Here is an 18,998-nt window from a genome sequence, read left to right as displayed (position 1 = left end):
CAATTTGACATGAAAATCAATTTATAAACTTGCAACACCCGAGAAAAAAACGTTCAATAACCTCAGTTTCGAGGGGAAAAAGTGATCGATTATGGGATTTAAAATAAATTTAATATTTCGTTACTTCACCTCTGACCTGGATGATGGCTTTCATCCTTTGGGGCATAGAAGCAATAATTTGTTTGCAGTACAATGGAGAAATTTCTTTTCAGCAGTCTCTAATTGCTTGCTTCACAGTTCCTTCCGAAGTCTACCCTCTTCTTCAACTGGTACCAAACATTCAGTCATTGAAATATGTTAGCACTTAGATACTTCTCAACATTTTTATTGTGGTGGTAAGAAGCATAGTCGTCTTGAAATGTAAAGTCAATTGAATCCCCAAACCAATTGTCAACACTGGGAATCAAAGTTTTCAAGAATGTCCTTGTAGACCGCTGAGCTGACTGTACTCTTCACGATGCTCAGTTCCCCTAATCCATCAGCTGTCATGCAACTCCACATGGTAAACGAGCTACAAAATTTAGTTCTTTTATCAATGCACTCGTCTTTAAACTTTTCTCTTGTTCTTCTCCAGACAAATTTATTTTAGCTATTTCCAGTCTCCAAGCTGATTCTTGACTCGTCACTGAAAATTACTATTCCAATCATTCATACCCCCAGTGGATGTGGTTTCCTGCTGCCAAGTTAAATGATTTTTAGGTGTTGATTTACAGTACCTGAATCCCTTTTCTCGTAAACGATTATATACGGCACAATTGCAAACATGAACATTGTACTTCACACACTGCAATCAGCTGTGTCGACATGGCACAGTGATTTTTCTTGGAAACTGATCAGTTTCCTATCATCTCTCTTTGTGTTACTACGAGGGCGACCAGATTGAGACAAAATTTTTCACACTGACAGTCCTCCGATATTTCATCCAAAGGCAGCAAATCGTACTTTGAGCACAGCTGAAGATTCTTACAACCTCCCTTTGAGGAAACGTCATCCTTGAACATGGAAACTATTCGTTTTTTTAAAAACACGAGAAAGATATCTTCTGGAAGCCATCTCTTACACTTCAGAAAAAATTGTGATAAAAACCCATTGAGTTCACCTTTTATACATTGTCCGGTTACTTTGCACTTGCACGAACAGTTTCATTTGCATAATTCGAGTCAACACATTTGTTTGAAACAGTGATCAATCACTTTTTTCCTCAAAACTGAGGTGATCGAATATTTTTTTCTTGGGTGTTACAAGTTTATAAATTTGTTTTTCATGGTCAAACTGTAATAAATTTGATTTTTTCATTTATTCTGAATTCAGAATGATTGATTTTAACTAAAATTTTCACTCAGAAAATTGTTTTTAATTTTCTTTTTTGCATTTTAAACACAGCATTGCTAGTATTTCCATGGGTGAATGAACATTTTCTGCCAGGGGTAGTATATCTTTAATGGTTAGAAAAGAGTAATAATTGAAAAGAGCATGCATGTGAAATCTGCTATGTAATGATTTCAAATTTGAAACGCCAAAAATTCTAAAGTTTTTTTTCTCTCAGCAAAACAGTTTTTTTCAACCATTTACTACAAATATATATTTTTTTAAATTTGTAAACTTTGTTTTGACATTTGCACAGATATTATTCTCTTACTTTGTTTTCTGGTCTTCCAGGAGGCTTCCTCAAAACAACCATCAAAGGCGCATACAAAAAACTAATAAATGCAACAATGTAGACCAAGCTGTAAAAGACAATGCAAGATTGAGTTGCAAAAAATGAATTAAATGTGAGTCGAACCCCCAATTTAATAAATCAAATGGGACAGTCATACTCATTCATTGAATGAAGGTTGGGTTGAATACAAATACACCGTGCATATACAGGAACCTCAAAATTCACTAAATGGGGGGTTTGACTGTACATGTTCAATATATATAGTATGCAGGGTGCATATCACTAACAGCACTCACCACAAATTATTGGCAAATCGCTGGTCGTAGAGGCATCTTCAATTAGAGTATTTATATAATGTGTGCACCTCAGATAAGTCATTCATATTGCAAGGAGTCGTATAGTTATTAAAATAAAAAAATGAACATTTTGAACAAAAATCCATGTTCCTAAGTGCAGTATTTGCTGAGATATGTAAATTCAAAAATCAAAAATTTGGACAAACTCAGGATAATTTCACTCCCATTTAAAAATAGTATACTTGGTAATATTGTATAGTCACTTCAAATACATTAATTGGAGGATGGCAATGTTCCTTAATTCTTTCTCTCATTACCGTTTTTACAATGCAGTCATTTTTACCTACACCAGACATAAGTTGCTGCCAAACAACAACGGAATTGGTGTCAATATTGGAAACATTCCCGCATTCACAACCAAGTTTAGTTTTCAAATTTTTGCACCTATCGTATAATCATATTCCAATCATGTGCCTACCTCAACCAATTAGATTATTCATTAAAAAAAAGACGAGAACTGTTGGACAGAGAAATTATCTCAATCTTTCCTTGAGCTCGTGTGCACTGAACGGGACCGTATATGGACGGTCGGACCTAACTCAGGCCAAAGCTCTCAATTGCTGACACTGCCACCAGACGGCGACTTATCCGAGGATGATGACTCTTCGCTATCCATAACTATCCATAACAAGGTTTTTAACAGCTGGCTGATATGAAGATATATATACGAAAGAGAGAAAATTCAACTGCCCTTGCGGGGAATCGAACCCAAGTCCTTTCACTTTCCGAGTGAACGCTCTAGATCACTAGACTACTGCCTGAGTAGGTGGCCTAGTACAACCAGACTTTGGCCTGAGTTAAGTCCGACTGCCCATGTACGGTCCCGTTCAGTGCACACGAGCTCCAAGGAAAGATTGAGACATTCGTTGCCTTTGCAGTCTAGTGGTCTAGGGCGTTCATTAAATTGAAAGGACGAGGGTTCGATTCCCCGCAAGGGGGTAGTTGAATTTTTTCCCTTTCCTAAATATATCTTCGCCTCAGAAAGCTGTTAGAAACCTTCGTATGGATAGCGGAGAGTGACATCATCCTCAGAATGAAAAATGAAACAGTCAAATATATATCCCTCCGGGCCGTGGCTCGGCGGCTAAGAAACGGTGATATATGCTAAACCCATTACCCAGCTGGACCAAATGTGGCTCATCACCTCTCAAACCTAATTTTGTAAAAATGAACTAAGCGGCACATTTTCAGATCACTCAAGTAGACCCGTGGTATATTCACAGATCACTCAAGTGACACAGTTCCAGAACAATTAAGTAGTCCGTGGCGCATTTAGAGATCCCTTGAGTGACGTGGCACTGTTTTAGAGCACTTGAGCGGCCCCAGTGCTGTTCTACATAACTCGTGGCACATTCCCAGATTACTTAAATGATTCGCGGCATAATGATTACAGTAGTACGATTCACCCTCTAATGTGCAAATACAAAAGAAAATAATTCGATCTACTACTAGCGATTACACGTCCCTATACACATGAACTTTTCATCATTTAAATATACTTCCACTGAGATATTTGTTCTTTTATAAATTTATAATTCTTCTTAAAAAAAAAAAATCAGATTTGCCTACCATCAAATACATCGAGATCATCAGCCAGGTTCCTCAATACCCTGAAAATTCCTCTGATACACAAAACAGTAAAGAAAAACCATTTGACTTATCTCATCCCAAAATTTTATAACAATCTCCCAAACAACGTCCTAGTTATATATCTCCTCCTTTGTTCAAAAAACGTCTCAAGAATTACCTATTTACGATAGACAATATCGAAGACCATTTTGGAAATCTCGGTGTATAGATATAGGCGTATGCATATACACTGAAGAGCCAAAAAAACTGGTACACCTGCCTAATATCGTGCAGGGCCACCACGAGCCCGCAGAAGTGCCGCAACACGACGTGGCATGGACTCGACTAATATCTGAAGTAGTGCTGGAGGTAATTGACACCATGAATCCTGCAGGGCTGTCCATAAATCCGTAGGAGTAATAGGGGGTGGAGATCTCTTCTGAACAGCACGTTGCAAGGCATCCCAGATATGTTCAATAATGTTCATGTCCGGGGATTTTGGTGGCCAGCGGAAGTGTCTAAAGTCAGAAGAGTGCTCCTGGAGACACTTTGTAGCAATTCTGGACGTGTGGGGTGTCGCATTGTCCTGCTGAAATTGTCCAAGTCCGTCGGAATGCACAATGGACATGAATGGGTGCAGGTGATCAGACAGGATGCTTACGTACCTGTCACCTGTCAGAGTCGTATCTAGACGTATCAGGGGTCCCATATCACGCCAACTGCACACGCCCCATACCATCACAGAGCCCCCACCAGCTTGAACAGTCCCCTGTTGACATGTAGGGTCCATGGATTCATGAGGTTGTCTCCATACCCGTACACGTCCATCAGCTCGAAGCAATTGGAACCGAGACTCGTCAGACCAGGCAACGTGTTTCCAGTCCTCAACAGTCCGATGTCGGTGTTGTCGGGCCCAGGCGAGGCGTAAAGCTTTGTGTCATGCAGTCATCAAGGGTACACGAGTGGGCCTTCGGCTCCGAAAGCCCATATCGATGATGTTTCGTTTAATGGTTCGCACGCTGACACTTGTTGATGGCCAAGCATTAAAATCTGCAGCAATTTGCGGAGGGGTTGCACGTCTGTCACGTTTAATGATTCTCGTCAGTCGTCGTTGGTCCCGTTCTTGCATGATCTTTTTCCGGCAGCAGCGATGTCGTAGATTTAATTTTTTATCGGATTCCCGATATTCACGGTACACTCGTGAAATGGTCGTACGTGAAAATCCAAATTTCATTACTACCTCGGAGATGCTATGTCCGATCTCTCGTGCGCCGACTATAACACCACGTTCAAACTCACTTAAATCTCGATAACCTGCCATTGTAGCAGCAGTAACCGATCTAACAACTACGCCAGACACTTGCTGTGTTATATAGGCGTTGCCGACCGCAGCGCCGTACTCTGATTGGTTCCATATCTCTTTATTTGCATACGCATGCCTGCACAAGTTTTTTTGGCTCTTCAGTTTATATAGACGTATATACAGGCAATTTTCGAGCTATAGATAAAATATAATTACATTAATTGATATACGTTTATATTCCACCAGTCGTTGCCCATAATATATATATATATATATATATATATATATATATATATATATATATAATGTTATTAATGTTATTATTTTTTTATATTGTTTTTCCTTTTTTTTTGCCGATCATGATTACGCACTAATTTCATTGCATACCCCAGATTCACCAATAAATATCAATATTTGTGTAAATCATGACATATATAACAACCTCTATTATGTGTTTATAGATATTACTCTGTTTTCTTCCCCTTCTCCCCAATTTTTTGTGTTTCTGTGTTTATAATTCTTTTTTTTTCTCGTTAGTTTTTCATTTTAATGGATGTATTATACACATAAATCATATACTTGATTGAACTACTGAAAATGACTGTACCATTATGAAATTGGTGTGTCCACCAGTATGGATCCTATAGGATCCCTTGATCGATTTTTTTTGTTTGATTTATATGTTTTGTAACAATAATGATGACAATAAAATTGAAATAAAATAATTATACGGATCACTTGAGTGACGGGCGGTACAGTTAAAGAGTACTTAGGCGGCCCGCGACACATTTAGAGGTCACTAAAGTGGTTCTGTTGAGGACTTATCAATAGGGAGAATGTTAGTTCAGATCAGTGGCTTAGCCAGGTTTTCGCCAATGGGGAAGCGAAAGGCGAATTTTTTCTGATCCTGTTTAGACGCAAATTTAAAATTATGCATTCGTTGAAAGTACTTAAAATTTATTTTTAAAAAATAAGTTTAAATTTGTTTTCTAATTTTTAGTTTGTTTTTTATTTAAATTTTAACTACACATTCATTCTTTTTAATTGATTTAATTTATTTTCTTTTTTTTTAATCAAGTTTAAATTTTTAATAACATTTTAGTGTATACTTATACTTATAAAAATACAAGGTCCCAACTGGTAAATTGCCCAATAATGTGACTGAAAAAATAGATTAACATATAAAAAAATAATTATAAAAGAAAGATATCAACCAATCTTCTAAGAAATGGAAGTTTAGAAAATTTTCACAATTTCATCCAATTGCTTTCATCATGTTACACTGTTATCGTGAGCAGATTGCAGATGCTCACTCAAAGGGCGCTGTGTTAACCGGAAATGTTTTGAGACTGCCGTTTAGGAATTTCAAACGAATTGGTGTGTGCCTAATGTACTGCATTTTGGAGTATCGGAGGCGTGTAAATTGCTTGAAGTTCAACTATCCATGTTCCAAATTGGAAATGAAAACGGTAGGTGTATGAATCGATTGAATATCAAGTGAAATAATTTTCGTGTTCATCGGATCTTCCTGTTTTCAGTGGGAGACTTTTTTAAGGAAAGGCCTGCTCGCGAAGTTGGAAAACCTAGTATGTTTATTTTTAGTTAAATAAAAATCCATGGGGTGAATGGCGGCTCGAGACTGAATGTTCACAACATAGACTTAAGATATAAAGATATAAGATAGTATTATTACTCTGTGGTTCACAAGCTGAAGGCACTTTTTTTAGCAACCCCCGGCATATAAATCACACCAGTAAAACAACCACGAAAACTCGCGGTTGCGTTCCCAGCTACATGAAATGCATCAAAAATTACAAAAAAAAAACCATTTAAAATTTCCCCTACGAATCATTCCTCCAATGCACATTTGCTGCAGTTCGCAATTTGAATTTAACAGACAAAAAAATTATTTTAATTAATTATTATTTTTGCTTTACCTCTTATCATGGCGTCCTTCATGGGCAGAGATACACCCCCAAGCGTCAAAGGAGGAATCGACTGATCTGATCTACATGTGTATATATGAATTGTCATCATCATCATCATCATCATCATCATCGTGCCGCCCCCCCCCCCCCCCCCACAGACTTTCAAATCTATCTCTACCTATGGTTTCCCACCGGCTTGAAACCTGGAGAGCATAAAGGTCAATCCATCATAGAAACCACCACCGAGTCGAACCTGCATTGTCTTGTTTAGCCCAGTGCCGTCTTAACGCATGGGCCTACCCGGGAAAAGCCCGGGGCCTCAAGAGAAGAGGGGCCTAAGAAAAACGAGAAGTAGTTGAATTTTTCAAGAATTTCCAACATAGGGCCTCAGCAAAATCACTTGGTCTGGGGGTCCATGATGCTCTTAAGACGGCCTTGGTTCAACCCTTTAACGATCAGGGACTATATACCTCGACCTAACGCAAATGGAAGAAATTCATTCCAGCTTTCCCTGGTTCTTTAACCTCTTCCCATTATTGCGAAGCTTCATTGTTACCCTATGAATGGTAGTTGTTTTTCTCTCCCTGTTCTTTCTATACTCCTGTTTAGTAATTTTTTCTCTCACATAAAATGCATTTTTATACTATAATATACAGGGTGGTTATAAAATAACGTTCCCGATATACGAACTCTAGCGGCCGCAAAAATTAAAGAATATTAATGAACTCGATATATAGGTTTCAAAGAATGCGCTCAAGAATGAAAAGCAAAAAAAACTTTCGCGGTTATGGTCACAGAAACAAAATTTTGAAAAATTTAAATGGCAACTGCCATTTTTATGCATTGAAAGTGATCGGCGCTGAAAAAGTCCTAAATGGCGTTGGAACGGTACCTGTCGCATAGTAAACGCCGGCGCTAGACGCAGACAAAGAAACACATGAAAAAACCAATGCAGATCACGTCACTGCCGCAGAATGTTCCCCACCGAAGGGTTAGCGCACTAGCCCCTTGGGGAGATCTTCTTTCTTTGCCTGCATCGGCGTTTATGGTGGCAAAAATACCGTCCCAACGCTATTCATAGTTTTTCACTGAGCCGATGACTTAGCAATGCATAAAAAGGTGTGTTGCTATTTGAATTTTTCGAAATTTTGTCGCTGTGATCGTAACCATGAGATCTAGGGTTTTTTTCTCATAATTCTTGAGCGCATACTTCGAAACACTTACAAGCACTTGTATATCTCGAATTTCATTCGCGTTCGTTGACTTTGTGGCTACTAGGGTCTCGTATATCGGCAACGTTACTTTATGAAAGAAGAAGAACACATATAAGGGAAGGGTGAAAGAGAAATTTGCACTTTTTTCACCTTCTATTTCTAACATGTGAAAAAATAACCAGCTTTTTAAAATTTATCTCCAATACTTCAAATATACAGTAGATCATCCAAATTTGTTGCCAAAAGCTTGTACTTGAAGGCGTTAAATTGAGTTGTGGAGCCATTTTGAGATTAAGAAGAAAAATGAATTAGGTATGATTCAACACAGTTCCTGATATCTCTGAGTATTCAGACATTTAGATACAAGGCCAACCGTGATTTTTCGCTTGCGCTGAATCCACCACATACGGTCACACCTATACCTCCTCTAAGGTCACACCACCACCTAGGAAAACATGTGGCTTGCAGTGGCACGTAAAATATATGAACATGGCAAACAATACAGCATTGTTACAAAACTTGAATGGGACTACTAGAGATCGTGAAAGCTTGGCAAGGTATTATTTCACTGCAGCATAACAAAAAGCTTGTCGAATGGGTACTTGGAATTGGCACGATAAAGAACAAAAGGAAAATATATCGTTCGTCGAAAATATGTTTTTACCCAAGTGGCTTTATCATATAGCTGTGACAGGGCTTGATTCTATTACAGTGAAACTTCGGTTAACGAGCTTAACTGGAACGTGCTCGTTATCCGAATAGTTCGTTATTCGAATCGAATTTCCCCATAGGAAACAATGGAAACTCGGATAATTCGTTCCACAATCATTCATGTGATAAAAATGACTAATAAAAACGGCATTCAGTCAATTATATTAAACACAATAATTATTATACATAATGCAATAATTATTATACATAATGCAATAAAATATACATAATATAAATAACGTCATAAATAAACATACAATACGATAATGTTTACAAATTAATTTACTCTAAACGACGAGAAAGAGAGGACTATCGTTTAGGTTTTAGGACGATTTACAGACTCGCTGTTGTTTCCTCATGCAGAACCCCCAGTCCATGGTCTTCCCCAAGCACAAAATCTCTTCGACAATTAGTGGCTTTTGTTCATGAGCTAGCTCCCTCAAAATTACGTTCAATAATGCAATCAGCCCACAGTTTTTTTTCCACAAGCAGAATTTAAAAAAAGACTTCAAGTGCACATACGCATCGCTGCTATGCTACATCTAGTTTCGTATACGATATTCACACTCATACGTGTGTTAAATTTCCGACTGAAGCACGCTTACCAAAGACAGTAGGGGAAAATATTACCCACAATTCCATAACACGTGTGTGGGCGAAAGCAAAAAATCATCAGCTCAGTTGTGATAACGTTAAACAAAGCGCAAAAGTTTTGCTCGTAATGCGAATCATCGCTCGTTAACCGAGTCAAAATTTGTTGAAAATTCTTGCTCACCATGCGAATCGCTCGTTAACCGAAGTTCCACTGTATTATTATTATCATTTATTTATTTACTTATTTATTTATTTATTTTTGTGTGTGTGCCACGAGAAATGCGGCTATACATTAAATTATAATTAACGTTTTATTTCTGCGCGAAGTCAGACTTAATTTTTTTTTTTAAATTTCACTTGGGGAAGAATAAATTCTGTTGCATTAATAAATAGAAAATTGTACGTGCCTCTATCACTTTGGGGCACACTGTATATATATATATATATATATATATATATATATATACTTTTTTTTTGTTATTGTTTTTCGAATTGAAACATCACTAAGCAAATCGAATTTTTTTTGTTTTTTTAATCAACTATCGTGGATAGCAAGGTCTGCGAAATCCGTTGCGATTGTCTGGCATTATACACTATAAAGGTCTAAAAACACAAATTTAACCTTCGCTTACCTTTCAAACCCAAGTCTCTTGACAATAGAAGCACTGAACAATGGTCCTACAAAAAAAATTGTATAATTTCAGTAAAGATTAGGAATTCAAGTAATATTCGTTGCAAAAAAAGAGAAGAAAACGGGACAATTTGATAAAACATAGTCGAGATCATGGTCCCCACATCCTGTAGCAGGGCCCCTGGTCTGGGATATTTGGTGCCCCCCGTCAGATATTTCACGGGTCCAAAGTAGTGAATTTATTGCATGAAAACGAAAAATAATGATAAGAATCGTCCCGGGCCCCCAGGCTGGAGCCCTGTCAGTCCCACCCTTATGGGGGCCATGGTCGAGATACCAAAATCGGGTCACCATCTATTTTTCCGAAATTTTGGGCATCAGGACTTTTTATAAAATTGTCCCATTTTTCCTCATATTTTTAACAAAGCTTGCTTAAATTTTTATTCCTTACTGAAATCGTGTGATAAGGATTATTTTCGTATCTTATAAATTTCACTCTATGGCCATAAATATACATTTCACATAGGTGACATATGTTGAAAATTTCTTTCGTAACATATATTTCATTTCACTGTGATTTGAATCAGTGCTTTATTTCCCACCAGTGGCGATTTTTCAGCGATAATACCGGTAATTGGCAACTTCGTTTACTTTTAACTTTTTTGGTGACGATTGGCAATGACCCGTATAATCAACCTTCGATTTACGAACAACAAAAAATCATTCGGTTTACGAACTTGCAAGATGGAAAAAATTGGACGATATTCAAAGGAACAATATAGAAATTGAATAGTCTTCTATCACATAGCGATTTTTTTAAAAGTTCTTTCCTGCAATTATGACTTCCTCCCTTTTCCAGCCCATGGGTGAGCGAGTCATTTCACGTCATTTTAATACTCTATATTATTCATAGTTCTTATTAGTAAATAGAGCCCGGAAGTTCAGGCAAAATGCCATAAATGCCTATTTTAACATTTTTTAAAGTTTGTTCGTGAATTGTAGAGACCATATTCTGTAAAACTTAGAGAGTTTGAGCATGGAGAAATTCAAAAAACTTGATCTTTATAAAATCTCTAATTCTTAGTATTAAAACCTCCGCTCCAGCCTCAATTAAACGCGAACCAGTGCAAGTGCCTGAGAGATAGAAAACTTGGTGTTGCCCTGCATTAACTTCGCTTTAGAAGGGTGGTGTTAGACGTGGATGCTTTTGTTTCAGACGACGCAGCTATGTATGAGAAGCTGAGAAAAATTAGAAGTTTGTTTCTCCTTATGACAAATCGTGCTCATACATTTGACGTTGTATTGTATAGCTGAGCGATCACTGTCCCAAAATTGTATTGGGTGGGGGGGGAGTTATTTTTATTTTGTTTTACACCACACATGCACTGCAAAAAACCATGGCAAGTTACTTTAAGTATTTAGTATTCGATTGAATTGAGCAGTTACGCGCTCAGGGGTGCGTGACAGGTGCGTCCACACCGGGTCCTGCCTTTGAAGTACATGTCCGCATATGTGGTAATATGAACGAAAAAAAAACGGTTTTTTTTGCAACAATAAAACATGGTAGGAGTGTTTCAACTATAAAAATGATAATTAATTTCCCAATGAATGCAATAAATAAATGAAAAAAAATGAAAGTCATTTGTGTAAAACTCGAAGGGGCCCCACGTCTGGTAATGCTTTCCCTGGAATCGATCTAATTCTGAGGGACCACATACATTTTACTTTTGGCATAAAATCAGAGGCACCGACATGAAGGAAACATTAGGGGGGCTGAAAGTTGCTGGTCGTCCCGTATATACGGGACTCAAGCGCGTACGCAGGAGAGGAAGGGTGCATTGCATTGTTTTTTCAGAAATTATTGGGGGGAGGGCCCAGCCCTCTTACAAAATTTAACGGGGGGGGGGGGCTCAAATTTCCTCAGCCCCTAGGTTCTGGCACCTATGCATAAAATTAATTCAATTTTGCAAATAATGCAGTTACTATTCACTATAACCTCGTCGCAACTGACTATTAAAAACATTTTTTTTTTTTATTGATTTGTGTTTATTGCATGTAAAAATGCCCTTTAGAAAGAAAAAAAATTAATTTATCATTTGGGCTGATAATCTTCACTAGGACCATTTGAATTAGGTATACATATGTGAGCGATGAGGGAAAAATTTATCTGAAGAAGGGGGCGATGGAACAAAAAGTTTGGGAAACTATGTTCTAGACATTCACTCTAGAAATTTTCGAGATCTCAGGAATAAATTAATTAATTTTACATTGATTTCTATGGGAGAAATTATTTCTGTTTATCAACTGACTTCAGGAACTAATTCAGTTTGTAAACTCAGGATCGACTTTATTTGGGTTTCCGATTTCCCGTATTTTTCTCGAGGAGGAAACAGTCAACTTAGAGGATTGTCCCGTGAAATACGGGTCATGTGATCACCCTAATTATACTGGATATATCGCCCGTGCATAAAACTGCCATGGAGGATACAAAAGGGATTAAAATATAATAATAACGGCCAATTTTCGGTATAAGAAAGTGGAATCGTAAGAATATTCCTGATCAAGGTAATTCTGGAATTTCAATTAGCACTTTTGAAATTCAGGATGAGTTTGAGTAGCAATTGGAAGTTGCACCAAAACACTGATCCAGAAGTAAACCTTTTAGCTTCCCTTTAGCTCAGTGTACCAAATTTGGAAAGAAAAAAATAATTCGATTTTTCGGTGTTGCGCTCTAAGCACTGAGCTAGAAGTAGACACTCTAGCTCAGTAACTCTGAGTAGGTGTAATCTGTACGGCCAAGATAAATCATGTCGTGATTTGAGAGGCGACCAAATCCTTTGCCCCCGATTTCGTCTCAATGAACTGCAGTGGATCTCTTCAAAATTCGAATTTCTGACTTACGGCTTACGGAACTTAAGTCGGGAAATGGTTATACAGACATATTGGGAAATTTAAAAACAAAAACATTTATCAATAGAGGCATTTGTTCTTTGATGCACAAACTGAAAGGTATGAAAATTAACTTGAAAAGCAAGATTTTTTGCATCCATTCAATGTGCAAAAAACTGAATGTTGCATAATCTCTGTAGTACATAGATCGCAGAGATAGAATCTCTAGCATGTGTAATGCCATAACATGAGTCGGTCCCCTATGATCGAAGTGAAGAATGAAAAAGGATTCGGGCGCTTAGAGCACGACGATATATTTATCTCAGTCAATCAGAGTACGTAACCAATTTTTTAACATAAAATACTCGTTTCAGTTTTAAAAAAATTGAAAGTACGAGTATAAGAAGGTAATAAAGTAATAAACGTCTTGTAAATTTTCAAGCTGATTATAAACTTACCATATCTACAGGAATAAAGACTGTCAATTTCGTTTCCATCAAAAAGGCTTCAAAGTTTTTCAACTGTAAACATCAATTTGCTCTCACAAAAGTTATGAGTCAAAACTTACCTATTATGAATCCAATACAGAAGGAGGCATCAGCTATAGCGTAAACACTTCCATAAACAGATGTGTGTCTGATATCCACAAGGTACCCCAACATTGGCATCATAGATGAATCAACCATTCCTAATAGTTTTACAAAAAGAAAATTCAAGAAATCAATTTGATTCTTCTATTATTCTATTATTTCACTTATTAGACAATTTATAAAAGTTGTTTCATTAAGTACGCAGTGTTTTGATCGCGCGTGATTTTTTATTTGTTTGAAGATTGGCAGCACTGTTCCTGTCATTTTCGTTATCTATTATCACTCTGATTAGTTTGACCATTTGTCGCTTTTCCATTTTGTAGCCGTTTAGCGATTCAGTATCGAACAACGCATTCTTATTGTGAAAACTCATTACAAAAACGGGGAGAGTGCTACGCAGACTGTCCGTAAATTCGCGCTATCTTTGAACGTGACGATGCCCTACCGCAATAACAGCATCGAGGTTGGTACAGAAATTCGAAGAACCTGGGTCAATTGCAACCAGAAAATCGCCCGGTCGAAACCGTAATGTTTGAACGAAGAGTTTTCATTGGTTTCAACGATCGGATGACTGCCTGCAGAGAAGGTGGAGGTGGACATATGCTCGATATATCATTTTTCATTATTAAATCGAAAAATGTGTTGAATGAAATTAAATAAAAATTTTGAATTTTGCTTCGATTTTGGTTGATTTATTGCATTTTTTTAAACACTACGTACTTGGTGAAACACCCTTTATAAATCTGAAAATTCCGAACTACAGGTTTGAAATTTGTCCATTTTCTGCATGATGACTTTTAATTGACTTTTACAGCTACACCCATTGCAATCGGGGAAACTGTGAATAGGATTTTTTTTTCAATTACGAAAAAAACGTACACACACAGCGTATTCATCATAAATTAGAGGAGCCAACATTAAGAAAACATTGAGTGGCTGAAAACCGCCATTCGTCCCGTATATACTATATAGTTCGTAGGAGGCGGAATGGTACGTTGCATTGCACTTGCATGAATTATTGGTGGGGGGGGGGCTTAAATAGTCTCAGCCACCAGGTTCCGGTTCCTATGTCATAAATTCCACAACATACCAAGCGTTACAGTCAAGGCCGGATCTTGAATCCTGAAAACTACGCGGCCGCAGAAGGCGCCAACTGAAGAAAGGGGGCCCCGATTTTTTAGGTTGCAAACTGAAGAGGAGCGATTTTTTACTATCGAAATATTATTCGCTTACTTGTCTACAACCGACCCTGATTGCGGTATAAAAAGTTATATGACCACCAAGAATTGAAATGACTCGTAAAAAAATAAAATGGTGTTATATAGTTTTATTTCGTGTGTTTTTGAGCGTTCATTGAAGATAATGGTTATACAGTCGAATCCCGTTTTAACGAATACCATTATAGCGAAAATCTCGTTTTAACGAACACGTTTCTAATCCCCAAATAAGTTTACACAGGAACAATGCTAGGTAACCTGGAATTCATTTATAACGAAGTGATTCCTCCGGTCTCTTGGCGTTCGCTATAACGGGATTCGACTGTATATATATATATATATATATAGATATACTTTTTTTTTAGTTTAAAATTCTTAAATTTTCCATAACATAAAAAATGTACTTCTAGAACCTGAAGAGAGAAAAATTGTTTTTCACAAAGGAAGTGATACATTCTAAAGAGAAATAGCAAAATAACTAAATGTTCAATTCAGCTGTTCATAATTTAATTGTAAACAGGGGATTTAGTTGCTGAAACAAGCGTTGATAACGGAATGATAAATTAACATTCCGTGGGGATGGACTGATTTTCAGGTTAACGATTGAGAAAATACTTTCAAGACGCACACAAAATATCATGAAGAATCACACACAACCAGGGGCGATTCCAGCTCACCTGCCCGGATGCAAAATCTCATGTCCCTAAAGACTACCTTGGTGAGAGGCTGAAGTCCCCCCGAAAAACCAGCAAAATGTTCTTCAACATACGTCCCGCTTTTAAAGAAACAGTCCTGTTTTTTTGGACCTGAATTATTTCATCTTTCTTAATTATGCCACACATAACTTTTTCCACATTACATTCTCATTGATGAGCCATCATATTCCCCATCCTTTTAAAGTTGAATTTTTTCATTTAATCTAAATTTTTTCAATTGATGTAGAACCTTGTCCACGCTAAAATACCTAATCCAAGGTTCCCAGGACGGAAACTAGGAAAGTGTGGGGGTTTTTTGGTGTTCCAAACCCTGGACAAGTGAGAACCCAAATTAATTCTTTCTTTGCACTTATTTGACCGCTCCGAAAAATTACCGGGTGGGGATGTCAGGGCTCCAGCCGAGGGGCCCGAGAAGATTCTCATCATTTTTAGTTTTTTCACACTATAAATTTACTATAGCGGCCCGTGAAAAATCTCACCTGGGTGCCTGCCAAATATCCCAGCCTAGAGGCCCTGCTGTAGGATGTGGAGGCCACGGCCGAACCAAAATGTACACATTCGCCGTATGATATAGCCCCAGGTCATGGCCCAGATCTGTTCCCTCAAGTTTTCTCAACATTTCCGTTGTCATGGCTCAAAAGAGTGACAACACGTGTTGTCGTGTGAATTCTTATTATTCCAAAATTTCAAAAAATTATGTGTCTAAACAAACGCTTAAGGCAAAATTACACTGGGCGAGTTTACTAGCTACTCGCTTGGAGTTTTACGCGCTGCTACTAAACTCGCTCTGTGTAATAACGTTAGCAAGTGAAATCGCCGCTCGCTCTGCTAGTGCGAGAAAAGTTGTGTGGCTACTTTTTTTTCCTCTCGCTTTGGCTCGCAACAAAAGAGAAAGACGACAATACGCAAAAACGAAGGGAAAGAAAAAGAGTTGCTAGCTCATCTCTAGTGAGCGATTTTACTAGCCCTGTGTAATTAGGTATGTCCTCACTGGTGCGTCTTCTTTCAACAGCTTTCAACTTTCAATCTCGTTTTTTTTTTCTTTACCGCTGAACTCTATCGCATGCCTCAAGTGGCGTGCCTTTTTTCTGTCTTCACCTATACGGCTAAACCTTTCAATTCAGATGCCGATGCAACTGTCGCAGTGGATGCAATTTCCACATTTTAATGTGAAAATATGTGAGGGAAAATTGCTCTATAAAAGACGGAATATATAGACGAAATCATTCTCAAAATTGCTCAACTTCGGAATAAATTAAAAATTAAATCAAGTCGTTCGTCAACTTTACCCGAATATAGTCGAGTCAAAGAAATTAGGAAAACTGTATACTTCTATTTTGCTAAGTCGTAATCTAATACGTATTTAAATAATTTTTTTCGTTCAAAATTATAGTCAGCGCAGCATTATTTTTCTCAAGTGTTTGTTCATACACCAAAGCACCAAATCCGTGGTAATAGAAGTGAAAAACTTGAAATTTTCAAATTAAATAATTTTTCATAATAAAAAGTAGCAGAATATGATAGCCCAAGATGATCAGATTTAAAATATTTTCGCACACAAATCCGAATATCAAAAGAAAATTATTTAATATGTTGTTTCAATCAATTTTTAAACTTGAAATACCGTACTTTCGACAGTCAGTAACAGAAAATTTCTCTAGGAGAGAATTTCTTGTGCGCTCATCCATAAACTTGGCGTGCTACTCGAAAGGTTCATCCTGCGTACGCTTCTGGTTGCAGCTCTAATAATATTGATGGAAATAAAATCTGCATATAACTGTACAGTTTTTGAGAAAATAGCGAAGATTATTATTGCGCTGAAGGGCACAGCCTGTTCCTCATAAATTCGGGCCCTGTGCAAACATTAATCTTTTCCTTCCCCACCCCACCCAACTTTTATATAAAGTTCTTTGAGGCAACTTTTTTCCAGTCGCAAGCGCAATGCTTGTTCCCATCATCAAAAAGGGTGCACCCTTATCAAGTTTGGTATACGATTACTTGAAATCAGGATGATTTTAATCGTTGAATGTAATTTGTACAAAGTGTGCAAATTGGGACGTTAATCAAGTACTCGCAAACATGAAATCGGACACGAGCATCCAGCACTTTGAAAGCACCACAGTGCCCGCGAGCAGCAGGTTGAATATGTCCGCTACAGATTACAATTATGTAAAAAGTTTACATAATTACTATCAAATTAAATTCCACGTTTGGAAATATTCTACGGAAAGGAAGTTTAAAAAAAATAAAGGAAATCCAAATTTGTGGGCCTCCTAAAATTGCAAGGGCGAAGGGCCCTTGCCCCCGTTTGCTCATGCAAGATACAGGCACTGGTAAAGGGGTCTTGCATCCGGTAAGGGTGATCCTCCAACAGTTGACTAAGTATTATTCGTGTGCCTCCACGAAATGTTTAGAAAAATGTGGAGTCAAGAGTTTCAACAGCACGGTGGACCTCCGATGAAAGAGATATTCGGAGGGCGTACCAATTTCATATACTTTGAAAAATCATACCATTAGATCTTATTATCATAAATAGCCCACCAACACATCTGGTTAAAGTTCTCACGCCGTGTCTGGATTGCCCCATGCATTGAGGTGGCCCCGCGAAGAGCTCGTGAATTATTTTATAATTACACAGCAAACCTCCGTAACGCGAGCTTTTCGCAAAAACATGGGAAAAGAAATCGACCAGCATTTTAATATGAAATTCTACCAAAAAAATAAGTTTCAAGACAATCATTTAATTTATAATTTTACAATTATAATTACCTTTAATTTAAATTTACCTTCAATAATATCACGTAATGCACTAAGTGACCTGAAGTCTTCAAAAGTATGTTTTTTTTTTTGTTTACATCATAAAAATCGAGAAAAACTTATGAAAACAACACTGAATCTTCACGAAAAGGAAAGGGAAATTGAACGAAAATCCAAACCTGGTGGAGCAGAAGGAAAAGGAATGCCTCTTAAAAAATGGCCGCCTTTCAACAAGTTTGAGTCACGCCTGAGTGATTTACGACCCGCTTGATGACAGGTGTGCCAGTGGAAAGCGCATTGACGCAGAAAAAACGCACCAGTGTAGACATAGCTATTGAAATTCGCTGCGCTAGTTGAAACCGGTTCGCTCGCCAGCTACTTTACTCGCCAGAAAATAGCTAGTAAACTCGCCCAGTGTAATTGAGCCTTTAGTCTGCCGTCCTTACAACCTGCCAAGAGGGTGCATCACACTCCGTGCACTCTCGCTTAAGCCACCCTGCATCCAACCGTTCAAAATGTTTGAAGCGTAATTCAAATGCTCAGTTATGGAAAATGACGATGGCGGATGACTGCTACAGAAACAGCATAAAAATGGAAGACCGCAGTGGGAAAAAACATGAGATGCATTGGGACGACGAGTATAAAAAAATGCCAACAGACATTCATTGACATCTTCTGAGGCAAAAAGCAAAACTTCAGCAGACAAATAACGTATGCTCAATTGTGGTGTGGGGAAGTCGTTTCTTATACTAGTAGATGCAGTTTGCAAGCTACGTGAATAATTCAAAAAATGATCAAGAACTATTATATATATGAACATCTTCCATCATTCGGTTCATTCTTAGAAGGTCTACATCGGAGAT

At 37.7% G+C, this 18,998-nt stretch overlaps 1 protein-coding gene across 1 annotated transcript in view; it reads right to left on the bottom strand.

The window, feature by feature from the left end:
• Positions 1–18,998, bottom strand: part of LOC149085515 (synaptic vesicular amine transporter-like) — a 39,819-nt gene that overhangs the window by 1,730 nt on the left and 19,091 nt on the right. The window contains exons 11-13 of the mRNA XM_089233573.1: positions 13,424–13,543; positions 9,968–10,013; positions 1,640–1,727 (exon numbers count right to left, since the gene is read on the bottom strand). Coding sequence (XP_089089699.1) covers positions 1,640–1,727; positions 9,968–10,013; positions 13,424–13,543 — 254 coding nt within the window. The remainder of the gene's footprint in view (positions 1–1,639; positions 1,728–9,967; positions 10,014–13,423; positions 13,544–18,998) is intronic.

Source organism: Pholcus phalangioides, unplaced genomic scaffold (assembly GCF_987345545.1).
Source record: "Pholcus phalangioides strain wild (caught in Gottingen) unplaced genomic scaffold, Ppha-v1.0 ptg000007l_1, whole genome shotgun sequence".
NCBI classification, from domain to species: Eukaryota; Metazoa; Arthropoda; class Arachnida; order Araneae; family Pholcidae; genus Pholcus; species Pholcus phalangioides.
Note: the sequence above shows the minus strand (reverse complement) of the source record. Positions and strands in the feature narration are given on the sequence as shown.